Raw genomic sequence first — 16811 nt, forward strand, 5'->3', positions numbered from 1 at the left:
TCTGTCTAAACATAGAGTCTCGCATAGAAATTCTTCACTGTATTGGTCTGTCATGTCAACTGTCAACTAGAATGTCACTCTGTCGGTCCCTGTTGGATTGTGAGGAGCCGGGTTGCCAACATATGTATTCCTATGATCGTGTAGCGCGTAGGACAAAAAGGAAGAAGAAAGTAGGAACAAGAAAGAAGGACGAAGGAAGAGGGAAGAAAAACCCCGATTAATCCACCTAGCGCTGGTTATGCCTTTCTCTTGCGTTATAAAATGAAATAAGAAAAACACATTAGATAGGTCAAAATAGCACTCCAGGAAAATTTCAATGCATTGCAGCAAATTCCGAAAAAAAAAGATTTTAGATTTTTTTTTAGATTTTACCAAAGGTCCCCCTAAAATCGATTTTTTTTCTATGTTTTGTTAATAACTCCGGAACGCAATGTTCGATCGGTTAAATTTTCAATAGGGTGTAACTAGGCCACAATCTGCGTCGAATGCAACTTGTTGTGGAAAAATCGGATAATGGTAAGTTCAAAAAAGTTTGAATTACTTTTTTTGTACACATACACACACACACACACACACATACCCACATACAGACATCACCCCAGTTCGTCGAGCTGAGTCGATTGGTGTATAATACTATGGGTCTCCGAGCCATAAAAAGTTCGGTTTTGGAACGGTCCTATAGCCATTTCGTATACTTAGTATACGAGAAAGGCAAAAAGAAGAAAGAAGGACGAAGTAAGAAGTAAAAGAAGGGAGGAAAATGGAAGAATTAAGAAGGATGAAAGAAGAAGGAAAGAGGATGGATGTATAAGGAGGAAGAAGGAGAAAAAAAGAGGGAGGATGGAAAAGAAAGAAGGAAAAAAGGAAGAACGAAGAAAGAAGGAAAAAAGTCGAACGAAGAAGAATAAAAGATCAAATAAGATTTATAAAAAAGGTGAAGAAGGAAGAAGCAAGAAAGGGGAAGGAGAAAGGAAAAAGAAAGAAAAAAGAATGAAGAATGAAGTAAGACAAAGGAAAAAGAAAACCCATATTAATCCACCTGGCATTGGTGTGCCTATCTGTGCACATTACGATCCATTATCAAAGAGTGTATTACGCTGTTCACACTAAACCGAATAACACAGTTTGAAAGTGTGACGGTTCCAAACTGTGATCAAAAGTGTAACGGTGTCGATTCCAATGGATTTTGACAACGATGAATGCCAGACGAATGCAAGCGGTGTGAGAACCACGTGCTTTTGTTTTGAACATTTTCGCATTTTGCAACTTCTTGCATTATTGTCTCCTTCTAAATGGTGGCCAAGGTTGCCAGTTGTGCAGCTTACACAATTATTTCCTTCGGGAATATTATTGTTTAGTGGAATTCGAGAAAAGGAATTCGGCAACTCATGATACGCAATAAAAAAGTGTGATTGTCGAAGGGCATCGATAATCCATATTTCAATGCAACCTGCAATAATTATCGCTGAAAAATGCAAAAAAACAAGCAACAAAAGAGAACAGTGATAATTGTCTTCATCTGCGGAGGATAGAGACAATGATGTATTCCATGTTATCTGCAACAAATATAGTTGGTAAGGTAAATTATTGTGCTCTTTTCGAACTGCGCTAATTTGTATATTTCAGAAGTGAAACATAAATCATGTTAACAGATGTCTAAAAATTGATAACTGATACATTTTAACATCACCGAAAAGCGACTACTTTCGATTGCACGTGAGGCAATCGTTGTTCTATTCTGTTGCAGTTTTGGACAAACGCTTGTTGCGAGTTTTGTTCGTCCCGACACATACAAGAAAGGACAATGTTGTTGCCATTGGCAATATTGTAGTTTTGCATTCCCTGTTCATTATTACAAACATTTCATACCTACATATATTATTTCTATTGTCTAATTTATTTTGAATAGTTCACATTTTTATTAGAATGTGGTTCATATTTATATAATTCTAAAATAAATATAATCGCACGTTGCTCAACATCTGGTATTTTCCAATATCCAATATGAATCATTTGTTTGAGAAACTGCATACATCCATTTTACACAATTCCGAGAAAACAACAACTAACTGTTTTTGAACAAATTGGAACGGAATCCTTCGAATTATTTGATCAATACTTTTTTGCAAAACGCAACACCCTGGGACACTTCCAGTGCAAAAATTGTAAGAAATACTCCATAATTGGTCTTCAAAGTGCGTGGACCGAACAAAATTTTTTTTTTCGTGTTTTTTGCCAGAATCAAATTTTTGGACAAGGATTTAGAATATATAAAAATCTCATTTTGGCCAAAAACGGTTCAATTATAAATCAGTAAAATACCTAATTTTTTGAAATATTGTTGGTATATCTCTTACGAATCAACTATCAACATACTGTATCTTTGAGGTGCACACAATATTACACGATTAAGTCGCCGGAAAAGGAACTAGTAGTGTCTGATGTTACTGTATCACTTAACGTTGTCATCAAAGGATTTTTTTCTACATATGTTGAAGACTAGTTTTACTTTTCCGTAATAACTTTCACCATAAAAACGTTTCAATTTTCGCAATTCTATATTCACTTCGTAACCCGTATTTACCTACGTAGCCAACGTTCCGGAGAAATTTCATGAAAAACACATTTTCCCACCTAGCAGAACTGAACTCAACAAACATCTCAAAGCGTTTCCTATGACTTCGTTTCCCAACTATTCCAGATACTGCAGCTGCTACCAACCAAGTTCACCAGCAACGACGGCAACGGCAAAGCCCGCTTCTTTGGAATCGTGTAGCAAAACTGTTCCCCGAACCGTTCAAAAGCTTACATGGTGAGACCATCACAAACAGCACTAACCACGTGGTACCTTTCGGCATATGCACTGGCAGTGCTGCAAAAGCCGTTCGTTGCGAGGGTACAGTCTCCTTTCCGACGGAGTGGCGATGCGTGAAATCACGTGAATCCCCAACGTGTCTGGAATTTCAATTGAGGGGAAGCTGCTTTAATATTTTAACAAAGTGAATATTCGGAGTGTAAAGTTAAGCGGATGTTATTCGTGCGTGAAAGTTGTTTGGTTTGTTCCGCGAAAGCTTTGAGTGATGCCGTTCATTCCGCTGAATAACACTTGAAGCCAACCATCAGCTGAGAAAATTCTTAGAAGTGGGAGTATTGTCGAAGTGCCGGCTGCCTAGTGAACGGAAAATTGTGTGAGAGGCATTGTGTTCAGCGCATTTGTGGAAAATCTTCCGTTCACCAGATACGGGAGGAAATCATGGCCATTCTTCACTCGTGTTGCCTTTATAGGACAGTTCGGAAAGGAAGCTATGCCAGCGTCATCTACACATTAGTAAGTATTGACTCTAGTTTTAGATATATGAAGCCGGATTCTGCTGGATAAATGCCAATTCTGGACTTATTCACTGACAAATGAACATATCACATGGAGCAGTTATTGATTGAATAATCTTTTCGAAAAAAAACTAGCGTTGGTTTATTTTAGCTTGTGAAAACAATCAACAGAATGGTGCAAATAACGAATAGTATACTCTAACAGAATTGTTGCGTAAGCCAATGCATTTGATCTGGATTCTGTAGAAAAGGTTTAAAATATTATACAAGCTGTGATGCTCGGACTGACCTACACCTACCGAGTTATGTAATTTGTGGATATTCTTGTATATAATCCGAATACAATGACGTATCCTGAAAATTTGTTGGTGGCGGGCACTGCATACAAAAAACAGCAGGCTCATCACGAATGTAAACATTCATTTTGAATGTAAACATTTGACGTCACTGCTATCTTCGCATAAGCTGGACCGAGACGATACTCTACGGTCGCAGCATGCTTACTTTTGTACTCCAACATGTGGCGATAAAATATGCGTCACATTCGAAATGTCATTTTTCTAACGAGCCTACCTTGTTTTCTGTATACGCTGGTGGCGGGGAAATGGGTATTATCTGAATTGCTTTGATTGAGTTATTTCACCAAAATTTAACCGCATGTTGTCAAAAACAAAAAAATCTGGAATTTATTTGAATTGGGGCTTTTGCTTTAATTCCAAATGTTATAAATTGGCTGAAAGATTATTATTTTTCCGAGATAGTCGATTTCTATGTACTATTCCGGAAAACAAATAACACATATTACATATTTTCTTCTTCTACATTTTTTCAATACCATAAAAAACCAAAACATACTACTCAACTTTTACAAAAGTTTTAGTGGAAAATGTTCTACACTATAATACACTATACTATTGCCAATAAAACTAGTGTTTTGTTTGAACAGACTCGAAAAACAAACAAAACGCCTAAACAGCTAAAAGGAACTATCCATAAATGTGTATTACCAAGGACATCTATATTTAGTTAGTTTCCTCAAACGCATGAACTTTTTTCGAAAAATATTTAGTTCCTGTTATCTAGGAAATGTTCAATACTACGCCCATCGAATATTGTTTCGATAAAAGTGTTTAATTTCGTGAAATTTTATTATAAATGATCTATACTTATTTAGGAAAGTTTACTCCTGATGCGCCACTGAAAAGCACGTTCAAAGTAGGTAATTCATTCAATAAACGAATTCCTGGGAAAAACATTTGATCGGTGACGTAGCGTGGCGGTGAACCCGGATAGAAGAGAATAACAAATGAATAGCAAAACTTGTTATTAAAAAGAGAATAACTGAATAGCACAATATGATATTAGTTTGTTTGATATAAGTGCTAAAATAGCAAAATGAATAACTAATTTTGTATGTGAAAATAACTAAATAATATCATATTTTACTATTGCAATAACAAACTAATAACAAAATTCCTGTAAAATGCGAACAACTTATTTTGTTGTTATTTAGTAATTAAGAACATAATAAAAACAAATTTAGTTGTTCACTGGACAATCAAAATAAGAACAAATTTAGTTATTCGATAATAACAAAATAATTGCTTCTTGAATTATTCGTTTTGAATAACTGAACAATAATAAAACAAGTTATTACCAGTATTTTTTTGAAAATCTCATTTATTCTTCCTATATGAATATTAAAAAACAGTCGACTTTACATCTTTTTGAAATGTAACAAATTACGTTAGTGACAACAAAGTTAAAAAAAGTTTGAATCCATTAAAAATGCCACAAATAGAGCAAAACGATCACATATCTCAAGATTTCACTTTTGCTTGTTCCGCAATGATGGATTATTTGCAATTACAGTAGCGACAAGCCTGTTTATCGTTTTGGCCTTCGCAAAAGCAACGCCGACTGGGTCCTGAAGCAAACGACGCCGCTCGTAAAAACGATCTAAAAAATATAAAGAGATATACTGCCTATAACCGCATATCAGTCCCATATGAAAAAATAGCAAATCGAGAAAAGATCATTAAAAATCTAATTAATATTTTCTTCAGCGTTGCTTGATTGAAATGCTTTTGCAACATTTTTCACGCCAGTGTGGTGTAAAAATATGTATCTTTTACTGTGCCTTGCATTTTTTTTTTTTTTTTTTTTTCCAATTTCGTTTATTTGGTAGGCTCAGGCGTGTATAACACTTTACGGAGCCACGTTTCTTTGAGATATGTACAATCGACATAATCTTATTATTAAATTAGTAATAGAGGGAAATAAGCCAACGTACTCGTGGTGACTCGAGGTTAGGTTTACAATGTTTAAGGATGGACGGGGATTAGGATTCGGGAATCAGGGAATCATCATAATCAAGGAATTTCAGCAGCTCATCCGGTCATTTGGCGTCGGGGACGATGTGGTGTGTCGTCGTGCTCGAAGAATGGTTCGAATGGGAGCATCTTCCGGACGGCCAGAGCTACGGCGCTCTACGGGACAGACAGACAGAGACAAAACAAAAAAAAACTTTGAAGAAAAAGAAAAAACAAAAGTATTAGACTTTTGTGTCAGAGGAACAAGGAAAACTATAAATGGCTTGCATATATTTGCATTTATAAACCACATCACGGTCCCCCAAAACACCTCTTATCTCCTGGAAGGGTTGTGTACCTCAAGCCACTAGGGTATCCAATAATTGCTCTCTGGAGACGTCGTTTTCCGAGTAGAACCAAACTACGTGATCGATGTCATCATAACCGGCTCCGCACCTACATAAGTTGCTATCGACAAGGTTTATTCTGTACAGATGTGCGTTTAGTGAATAGTGATTAGACATAAGTCTCGACATCACGCGAATGAAGCCTCGACTTAAGTCCTCACCTCTGAACCACGCTCGCCCAGAAACTTTTGGAACTATAGAAAATAGCCACCGTCCAAGTTCGTTGTGTGTCCAATTTCTTTGCCAACTTTGAAGAGTACTCTGACGGACTAATGGGAAAAACTCGTTGCTCGAGAATTGTCTATCATAAACCTCACCTTCCTGTGCGCCCACCTTTGCTAGCAAGTCTGCCTTCTCATTGCCATAGATTGAGCAGTGAGAAGGGACCCAAACAAAGGTAATCTTGAATGATCTTTCGACCAAAACACGCATCTGCTCTCTTATGTTTGTAAGAAAGTAAGATGCGTGCTTAACAGGTTTCATCGACCGGAGTGCCTCGATAGAACTAAGACTATCCGAGAAGATGAAATAATGGTCTACGGGCTGATTGGAAATTATCCCCAAAGCGAAGTTAATTGCTGCCAGCTCAGCAACATAAACCGAACACGGTTCCTGAAGTTTTCGGAAGGTGGTTGAAGTTACATTGAAAACACCGAAGCCAGTGGATCCGTTAATGCGAGAACCATCAGTGAAATATCTGTTGTTGCAATTGACATGTTCATATTTTTCAGAAAGAATGGAGGAATTGAACGATTTCGAAGATGATCTGGTATTCCTTGAATGGCATGTTTCATGGACAGATCGTATTCAATTGAGAAACTGTCATTGGTGAAGTCAACTCGAGGGGGAGTATAACATGGAAGACAAAGATCTGACGATATGTAGTTGAGATAAACTCTTAAGAATCTTGACCGATGAACCAGTTCAAGCATATTATCGAAGTTGTGTAAGACAAGTGTGTTACTTGTTCCACATTTGATGAGTATTCTTAATGAGAGCTCCCAGTAACGGTGCTTTAAAGGAGTGACTCCAGCAAGCACCTCCAGGCTCATGTTATGCGTTGAATGCATACAGCCAAGGGCAATACGCAAACAACGATATTGAATTCGTTCCAATTTAATTAGGTGACAATCAGCTGCTGAGAGGAAGCAGAAGGAGCCGTACTCTAAAACAGAGAGAATAGTCGTTCTATAGAGTTTGATGAGGTCTTCCGGGTGAGCACCCCACCATGTTCCGGAGATAGAACGTAGAAAATTGATCCTTTTCCGGCATTTTGTATCAAATACTCAATGTGGAGTTTCCAGGTACATTTGGAATCAAACACGACCCCAAGGTATTTAGAAGATAAAGATTGGTTGATGTCATCATTCAACAGCATTAGTTTCAGTTGAGCAGGGTACCGCTTCTTAGTAAACACAACCAACTGAGTTTTTTGCGGTGAAAACTCGATCCCCAAATGTCTGGCCCAAACAGTCAGATTACCTAGGGTACTTTGCAATGGTCCTTGCAAGACAGCTGCACTTGGACCTCTTAGAGAGACCACGGCATCATCTGCAAGTTGTCTGAGCGTGCATTGTCCTTCCAAACAATTGTCAATATCTTTAACATAGAAATTATAAAGCAAGGGACTTAAACATGAACCTTGGGAAGACCCATGTAGCTATTTCTGGAAGTTGTCAGAGTGCCGAGTGTAAAATTCATTTGTTTTTCTGACAACAAATTGTACAAGAAATTATTCAAAATAACGGGTAATCCACTACTGTGCAGATTGTCTGACAGTACTTCTATGGAAACTGAATCAAAAGCGCCCTTAATATCCAAGAATACTGAAGCCAATTGCTCCTTGTGCGCAAAGGCCAGCTGTATATCTGAAGAGAGCAACGCTAGACAATCATTTGTTCCTTTACCTTTACGAAATCCAAACTGAGTATTTGAGAGTAATGCATTTTGTTCAACCCAATGGTCGATTCTTGAAAGGATCATTTTTCCAATAATTTTCTCATGCATGAAAGCATGGCAATCGGTCGGTAGGAATTGTAGTCAGACGCTGGTTTCCCAGGCTTTTGAATAGCTATTACTTTGACCTGACGCCATTCTGGTGGTACGATGTTGTACTCCATGAAACAGTTGTACAGGTCAAGTAACCGTCTTTTTGCGATATCTGGGAGATTTTTAAGAAGATTGAATTTGATGTTATCGCATCCCGGAGCAGAGTTATTCGATGAAAGAAGAGACATAGAAAGTTCCAGCATTGAGAATGGGCCATCCAAAGAACCGGGATCAGTGACTGATTCTCGAAATAGCGGTTCTGCTGGTACGGTATCTGGACAGACCTTTTTGGCGAAATTGAATATCCATCGATTGGAGTATTCTTCACTCTCGTTGGTGGAAATGCGGTTCCGCATGTTGCGGGCCGTTTTCCAAAGTGTTGTCATTGAGGTTTCTCGCGATAGTCCCTCGACAAAACGTCGCCAGTAGCTACGTTTTTTAGCCTTGAGAAGATTTTTGAGCTTTCTTTCAAGCCTCAAATACTCTTCCAAAAGCTCGGACCTTCCGTGTTTACGAAAGGCCTTGAAGGCATCAGATTTCTCAGAATACAACTTAGTACATTCATCATCCCATCCAGGAGTGGCTGGTCTTCTTATGACAGATGTACTTGGAACGCGTCGTTTCTGAGCTTCCAGTGCGCTTTTATGAATCAATTCTGTAAGGAATCGATACTCATCCAGTGGCGGAAGAATATCAGTTGATTCAATACCAATTTTTACCGCCGATGCAAATTTTTGCCAGTCAATGTTCTTCGTGAGATCGAAAGGAACATTAACTGGCTCAGATTCTTGATAGCCACTTTTAATGGTGGTGGCTATCGGCATATGGTCACTACCGTGGGGATCTTGGATAACCTTCCACGTGCAATCTAACGATAGTGAATTAGAACATAAAGACAGATCAATACGGCTTTGTTGACCATTTGGTCCTATTCGAGTTACTTCACCAGTGTTCAAAATATTCAAATTGAAATCGTCACACAAATCATAGAAAATAGGCGCTCTATAATCGTCATACGTTTCGCCCCAGCCAATACCATGTGCGTTCATATCACCCAATATCAATACTGGAGATGATAGAAGGGAGACTGCGCTCCAAAAATGTCGACGATTAATAGAGGTATTTGGAGGAATGTACACTGAAGCTATGCAAAGGTCTTTATTCTTCACATTTACTTGGCATGCGACGATTTCTAAGCCGGGAACAGTCGGAATGGGAATTCTGTAGAAGGAGTAGCATTTTTTGATCCCCAAAAGAACGCCACCATAATGATCATCCCGATCTTGGCGAATAATGTTAAAATCGTGGAAGTTGATTTCATCTTCAGAAGAAAGCCATGTTTCACAGAGAGCAAATACATCACAATCGGAATTGCGAATCAAAAACTTGAACACGTCCAATTTATTTTTTAGACTATGACAGTTCCACTGCAGCACAGTGATTGTATCTTGTATGGCCGTATTATCCATCGAAAGATACAATTTCTGCAAGAAGGGGCCATGAAACAGTCAATTGCTTCAGATAACTTTCTACTGTTGGAATAAAGAGGTCAATGATTGGCCTCAATGAATCCGGAATATTGAAAAGATTCAAAAAGCGGTCCACGAGGTCCTTAAAGGATATCAATCCTCGCTTGGACGAGATTCTCTTTTCGGAAGTGCGAGTAGCATTTTCGTTTTCATTGATATTCCTAGCCGGATGTTTCTTAGGAACATCGGTTTTAGGCAATGGCGGGAATGTCTTAGAGCAGCAAGGATCTGCAGTGAAGACTGGTTGCTTCGGGATTTTAAATAATCCCCCATTACCTTCAGATTTTGCCAAGCCTTTATGGATGACTTTTGATTTCTTTCGGCGCGATCCCGGGGAAGACGGTTGCTTCCTCTTTTCGGGCGCGTGTACCTCGAAGAATCATCCATATCGGCTGCGTCAGAGTCCGATTCATCAATGGAGATGGAATCATAATAGTCACTTACTTGAACGGCAGCAGTCTTTGCGGTGGCAGTGGCGGATGTGTCTTGCGCTTTAACCATTTCCGCATAAGACTGCTTGGAGCGCTGTACCAACGAGCGCTTCACTTTTGAGTGCGTCTTTTGTACACCGGGCAATCTTGCAAACCATGGGCAGGATCCAAACCACAATAAGCACATTTTGTGACTTGTTGCTGGCAGGTATCCTCCTCTATGTCTTTGGAAACATTTACCACAAAGTGGTTTGTTGTCACAAAACTCGGCAGTGTGACCTAATTGTTTGCAGTTGGTACAATTAAATACCCTTGGTACAAACAAACGCACCGGAAACAACATATTCTCGATATCTACATATTTTGGGAGCATCGAACCGGCGAACGTCACCCGAAGCGAGCCTGACTTAGAATATACCTTTTACCGTCTACTGTGGTTGCTGAATGCAATTCCTTGCAGTCCAGGATATCCACGGTAGATTGCGGGAGCATTCTTTAAGCGACCTTTTCCTGCAAGTACATCCTTGCAAGTTAAGCTCGCTGCGTTGATCACACCTTCAATTTCGACCTCCCGCGAGGGGACATAAACTAAATATTCAATATTGTACGCCCTGTCGCCAGCAATTTCATTCGCCACCTGGTATGTAGGTGCGGTGATGCGTAGCTTGTTTCTGTTGATTTGACTGAATTCAAGCTTCGTAAAACGACGCGTCAAGTCTCGTTTGATGCCGAGAAAATCTAGGCTTTTCGCTTTCTGCCGAAAGTAAACAACCCAAGGGCCAGGCGAAGATGCCTGGTAAAACCGTGTGCGAACCTCTTTTGGTGGCTCACCACCTCCCATAGTCTCTGCTTCCATTCTCACCCCGAGAGGTGGAAGGACAATTCTGTCTTATACTAACTTAAAACTATTAGCAAATCAGAAAAAAAAAATAATGAGAAAAAAAACTAATTCAATTGATTTCAATCAGTCCCGCTCCAAAAGGGAGAACAATAAAACAAAATCTGCCACTTATCTGTGCTGCTGCTGTAGGTAGCAGCAGAAACAATAGCCTGCTTTACTGGCGTCGCCAGAAGCAGCTACTTCGCTCGCCGACAGTGATCGCCTTGGATCCGTAGGTAGGCACCACACAATAGACTCGCACTACCGAACAACACCCGCGATGAGACACAGGCTGTGCCTTGCATTATTAAAATGATTTTAGCTTATTTTTACGGTTACTTTATCTGTTGGTAGGGAAAGTAATCGCATATCCACTACGTTGAATTCTGTAGGAAATTACATCAAGAATTACAAATCGTGTATTTCGCATTACCGTCGTGTACATGCACCAAAACGATTGTAATTGCCATCGTACTTTTTTGTAATAAGAGTTCTAGAATAGTTTTATAGCCAAATTATAAAAATGTTCATTTTGATCGTGAAATGAGAATTTGAAAGTTGTGAAACATGTGAATCGACAGAGCATGTCAACCATCCTCTGGACACTATATCCACAAAAGATAATGTAACATTGTCCCAACGTGTTTGCATAGACTTATGGTAGATCAAGTGTTTAGTAATCTTTTGGGAAATAATATCCAATGGGTTTCAACTCTGTTCAATCTCAATTTGGTATGACCGGGCATTAAACATCATCCGCTGTCTAAGACGAATTAAGTACTCTCCATTTAATTCCACCAGTTAATTTTCGTTATCTTTGCAGATACGTATTTCGACCACAACTGTGTGGTCGTCTTCAGTGTCTCGACTCGAGTCGAAAATTAACTGGTGGAATTAAATGGAGAGTACTTAATTCGTCTTAGACGGTTGAATACATTCCACTAAAAGAGCTAATATATTTTTCTGATCTTCCGCTGGCCGAGATAAGAGTTCTAAGAACATTTGTCATAATAAAAACAAGAAAAGATAATCTTCCTGAATTAGAGTCAGTTAAAATTCATGTTTATGGGACATATTGTACGGTTACTTTCACAATGGGACTCAAATGCGATTACTTTCAAGATGGGACAAATCAACTTTGCATTTTTTTCGAAATTTTTAGAACAAATTACACAGTTTTATTTAAAAGCATACAAATATAAACCAACATATAACCATTAGTCATCAAACCTTAAAAATGATGAAAAGTCATATGGGACAGTTATGCGATTACAGGCAGTATAGGAATCAATAAAATATTCCTAGTACAGCAATGCATTTCAGGACGTACCTCTAATGTATGTAAGCTTATCCGGATCTAGCTGAGCGGTTGGTTGATTTTTGCATTCAGGATCCGATGCTTCCTTGGAGCGTCCTTTAGGGTTGTTTGAAGCTCTGCCAGTCGCTGTTGCATTGCCAATTCCTTCCGGAAATAAATGAAATAGCAACTCCTTGGTAAACAGATAGTCACTGTCATCCGAATTTTGGTAAACACTCTACAACCACTCTGAAGTTGGATAACCCGGATATTCAGTGAACGTTCCTTCCGGACTTCCTCCTGCAGCTTTCTAATTACTTCATCGGAATTCTCGTTTAACTGTTCGTCACACAACCCAATGGCTTCCTCACTGCTTATAGAACTGTCATTACTATGGACAGTAGTGCTGGGTGGTCTAACAGGATGCGATGCGTAGGCCAACTGCGATCGGCCTACTTCCAGAAGCAATGGTTTCAGGAACGTAGATTGAAATTTCAGATGCCGTCGCAGTGGGCAGAGTTAATGGAGAATCCGAAATGTAGTCTTGAGGCTTTGACACATGGAACGCAGCAGTTGACGAGATTGGATCGGATAGCACAACTTTTTTAGGAAGTGGTTTACCGGCTTGCTTGGTCATTGATGATCCGTTACTATTGCCGAATTGACGTTTTGTATTTTCCTCTTGGAGCAAACGAATTTCTCTTGTCTTTTTATCGATTTCCTCCTGCAGCTTCTTAATGACGAGGAGATCAGAATTCTCGTTCGACTGATCCTCACAAAATCCTTGGAACACGACTTCCATACCGGAGGAAGTTTCATCATTGTTTGATTCCAAAGGATGCGATGATACGGATCCAACGGAACCAACTACGATTGATTTGCTGCCAGAAGCGATGATTTGAGGATCATGGACGGAAATTTCAGAAGTTGTCGCAGCTGGTGCAGCATATTTCAATGGAGAATCGGAAATGTGGACTTGAAGCATTGGTACATGAAATGCAGAAGTTGAAGCAATTTGCTCTGGATTGTTTGGTAGCAGTAGTTTTTTAGGATCAGTTTTACCGATTCGCTTCACCGCCGGTGTTCTGTTGGTATTGTAACAGGGGCGCTTCTTTTCTGGTTTTTGCGACTGATGCTCCTTCACCTACAATATGATTGAGGTTAGAATCTCTAAACATAATTAATTTCCTTTAAAATCTTACCATTTTCTCAAGATCTTGCATGTTTGCTGCGTTTGCTTTTTCAGCATCAATCTTCTGGGATTTAGTTTTGCGTGGGCGGCCCATATTCACTAAAGAATTCAACGGAATTTTAAGGAAAAATGCAGATATGCGGAAGAACAAACCGTACTCCACGATTACACTAGCACGATTAGCTTAGGAAAAATGTGAAAATAGTATATGGATGAAATGTTGTACTGTGTCTCATAATGTGAAAACATTAATGTATATATTTATACATATGAGTTGATTTACAGCTTAATTTGAATAATCATTAGTTGACCAAGGGTTCACTTTTTTGCGAATCGGTTTTGTTTGGGTTTGACGTTTGCTCACTATTGCCATCTATTTCGTGATTTTCGAGTTGGTGAAAACCACAGATATCGTTATTATCAGTGCAAGAATAAATTTGACGAGAATTTTTTTGATTTGTTAAAAAGACTGGAAGCCCATAGTGTATACCAATCGTCTTAAGTATGAATTGAGGTTATGTGCGTATGTGTCTGTGTCTATGACTTTTATATTTTTATATTTGCTTATACTTTAAAAAAGAATAATTAGAGAGGTAAAAATATGTTTTTTTTTGGGAAAGATGACCTTAAATAAATTGAAGAATCGATGGAGCAAATAAAAATGTTTGACGGGAAAGGTAAATTATTGCCGAAACCTCTAATGCCCAAAATATCAAAATTATTTTTTTGTTTATAGATCCCAACAACTTAACATTGAGAAACTATGTGGTTTGTGCATAATTATCGTTGTCTGCTGTATGCTGGCATACAAGAAAATATCCTAAATGGAAATTTGGTTTTGAAAAAACTTTAGTTTTATAATTAGTAAAATAAATTTAAAAAAAGTTTAAACTGCTTAGTAAATAAAGCAATAAATTTTATTATTTGACATTATTAAAATACATTTGAAAACACAATGTGATGTGCTATATAGTAAACAAAAGCATACGTGTTCATATTCAAATCTAATTATTTTCGCATGTACTACTAGAAATAGTGAGTTCTGATTGAAGAGTAAAAAAAAACTAGAAGGGAAATAAATACTATCTTCATATTTATTATTTAATATTGAATCGAAAAAAAATCATACCGCTATGAGTGCAAGGCAAAGACGACAGTTTTATTTAGTAGATGGAATTTATGGTCAGAAATATGTAAAAAAGGTACGTTTAAATTAAACCAACGACTTACAATTTGTTGTATATTATTGTTTGTTCATCAATGTTGTTGCCGTTGTGGGAGGGTTTAGTATTAGTCGACTCTTTCAGCAGATATGAAAAACAAGCACATTGTCTTAAGTCAGCTACAAAGCTAAAAAATTAAATTTATTAAACGAAATCAGCTACAAACATTTAAAACTTACAAATTCGGTGGTAGATTATAGAAACAAATAATTTCTACTCTGTGTGCACCTCCTCACTAGCAGTTGATCACTACTTTCTGCTCTTATGTTTTACTTAGGGTTGTCAAAGTTTAATACGGTTATGAGTGTTCAAATTTTGGATGCGCATTATGCGCAACAAATGTTTTTAGCCAAAGCTAGTCAAAAATAGTAATGCAGTAAGATCTTTTGCATCAGCGTTCAGTGAGGATCGCTCCGTAAATGAAGATCATTTCGTGGATGCTAATCGAGGATCAAGTACAGGACCAGTCGAAACAATCACAGGGGATTTATCGAATGAACACGGAAATGATACGAATGTAGATGATTTGTCAGAGTATGTTTCATTTGAGATTGAATCAGAGTTATCAGGAAATGAGCAATCTAGTGAAGGGTTTGAAGAGGCGGAAAATTTACCCAAGGTGAGTATCTGTACTTATAACTAATAAACTGCCGATTTATTTGGCGTACCAAAAAAATGAGAAATTTGAACGTTAAATTCGCGTCTAGAATGAATGACTCATTAAATTCCTTTAACAATTTATCCAAATCTAAATTCTTAGTGTTTAAGCACAATACTACAATGCCTGTAACCGCATAGTTGTCCCATCTTTGATAGGTTTCCTATTCATATAGGACAATCATGCGATTACAGGTAGGACAATCATACGATTACAGTACAGCCTTGATGAAATCTACGGTTTTGAAGACTTCGATTTGTTTTTCAAGACTGCTTGGTAACTAGTATAGTATAAAACTTTAATATTAATGAGGATAATATTCGATTATATAAGAAATTCAATAATTTGATATAGTTTTACTTTTTTTCAGTTCATTTCCTCATGCAACAGAAAATTGTTCGCAGCTAAGTCAAACTTAACTGTAGACGATGTGCTGTTTATGGTTATCAACTACTATGTACGGCATAGCTTAACGCAAACGGAACGCAGTGGAAGATTTGTTGAAACTGCTCAACATGATCTCTGGAGTCAAATTGCTTCCTGAAACTTTCCAGTCGTTCATTTCGCATTATCAAACTAACCCCTACAACTCTTCACGTATAGTCTACTGCAGCAACTGCCAATTCGATTATGGACCTACATCGCCTAAACCTGATTCAGAATGTCCAATTTGCGGATCGAAGACCAAGGATTTTTTCATTACAATTCCTATTGAGGATCAAGTTCGGGAGCTTGTAATTGAACATTCAAAAACAACTGAGGAATACGAGCATTACATAGAAGAGCATAAAATTGCAGATGCTATGCGAGGAGCAGTTGCTCAACAAATAATTCAGCAAGATATTCGACCGTGCCTAACTTTGAGTGCAAATACCGATGGAGCAGCAACTTTTCGAAGTACTACTCAGAAACCGCTGTATCCCGTATTTCTTACATTAAATAATCTGCCTTAACTGCCTTACATTAAATAATTTGCGGTTTTCAAAGCATAATCTGATTCTCGGAGGTGTGTGGCTTGCAAAAGCCGAGCCCAATACAAATTTATTATTCAAATATCTGTGTGTCGAGTTACGGCGGTTGGAACACGATGGTCTCACGATTGGCTCTTTCACATATTCCGTTTCATTAATACAAGTTAATGTTGATTCAGTAGCAAGATGCAAGGTGCAGAACATGAAACAATACAATGGATTGTATGGTTGCACTTATTGTCTGCATCCTGGAGAGATCAAAGCAAATCATTCGCGATGTTATCCTTTCTTGGACGAATGTCCCATGCGGGAAGACGCACAAACCAGACAGTTAAGGACAAGGTATCGGCCACTGGTGTTGAAGAATTTGGAATCATGGGAAAAACTGTGTTTACATTTCTTTCGGATTTCGACGTGATTGAATGCTTCCCACCTGATTACATGCACTCTGTTTTGCTCGGTGTAATAAAACAGTTATGGAGTTTGTGGACAGAAAGTGAGAATCATAAGCAACCCTTCTATGTTGGTAACA

The 16811-nt window shown here is 38.2% G+C and overlaps 1 protein-coding gene across 2 annotated transcripts; it reads right to left on the minus strand.

Annotated features, from left to right (window-relative positions):
* Positions 1–12296: 12296 nt before the first annotated feature.
* Positions 12297–13567, minus strand: LOC134215477 (uncharacterized). Of its 2 annotated transcripts, XM_062694662.1 has the most exons (3): positions 13438–13567; positions 13298–13379; positions 12297–13210 (listed from the first exon to the last, which is right to left on the minus strand). In XM_062694662.1, the coding sequence occupies exons 1-3, from the start codon at positions 13519–13521 to the stop codon at positions 12651–12653; spliced, it is 726 nt and encodes a 241-aa protein (XP_062550646.1). In that variant the 5' UTR covers positions 13522–13567; the 3' UTR covers positions 12297–12650. The 2 variants fall into 2 exon arrangements, with proteins under 2 accessions (XP_062550646.1, XP_062550645.1); XM_062694661.1 differs by having other exon boundaries at positions 12297–13379.
* Between the last annotated feature and the right edge of the window lie 3244 nt (positions 13568–16811).

This window comes from Armigeres subalbatus, chromosome 2 (assembly GCF_024139115.2).
Source record: "Armigeres subalbatus isolate Guangzhou_Male chromosome 2, GZ_Asu_2, whole genome shotgun sequence".
NCBI lineage: Eukaryota > Metazoa > Arthropoda > Insecta > Diptera > Culicidae > Armigeres > Armigeres subalbatus.

Bases quoted from the DNA above. Each gene is read 5' to 3' on its own strand.
- LOC134215477 (XM_062694661.1), bottom strand. From the start codon at position 13,521: ATGGGCCGCCCACGCAAAACTAAATCCCAGAAGATTGATGCTGAAAAA. The intron at 13,380-13,437 runs GTAAGATTTTAA...ATCATATTGTAG, and splicing joins TGCAAGATCTTGAGAAAATG to GTGAAGGAGCATCAGTCGCA.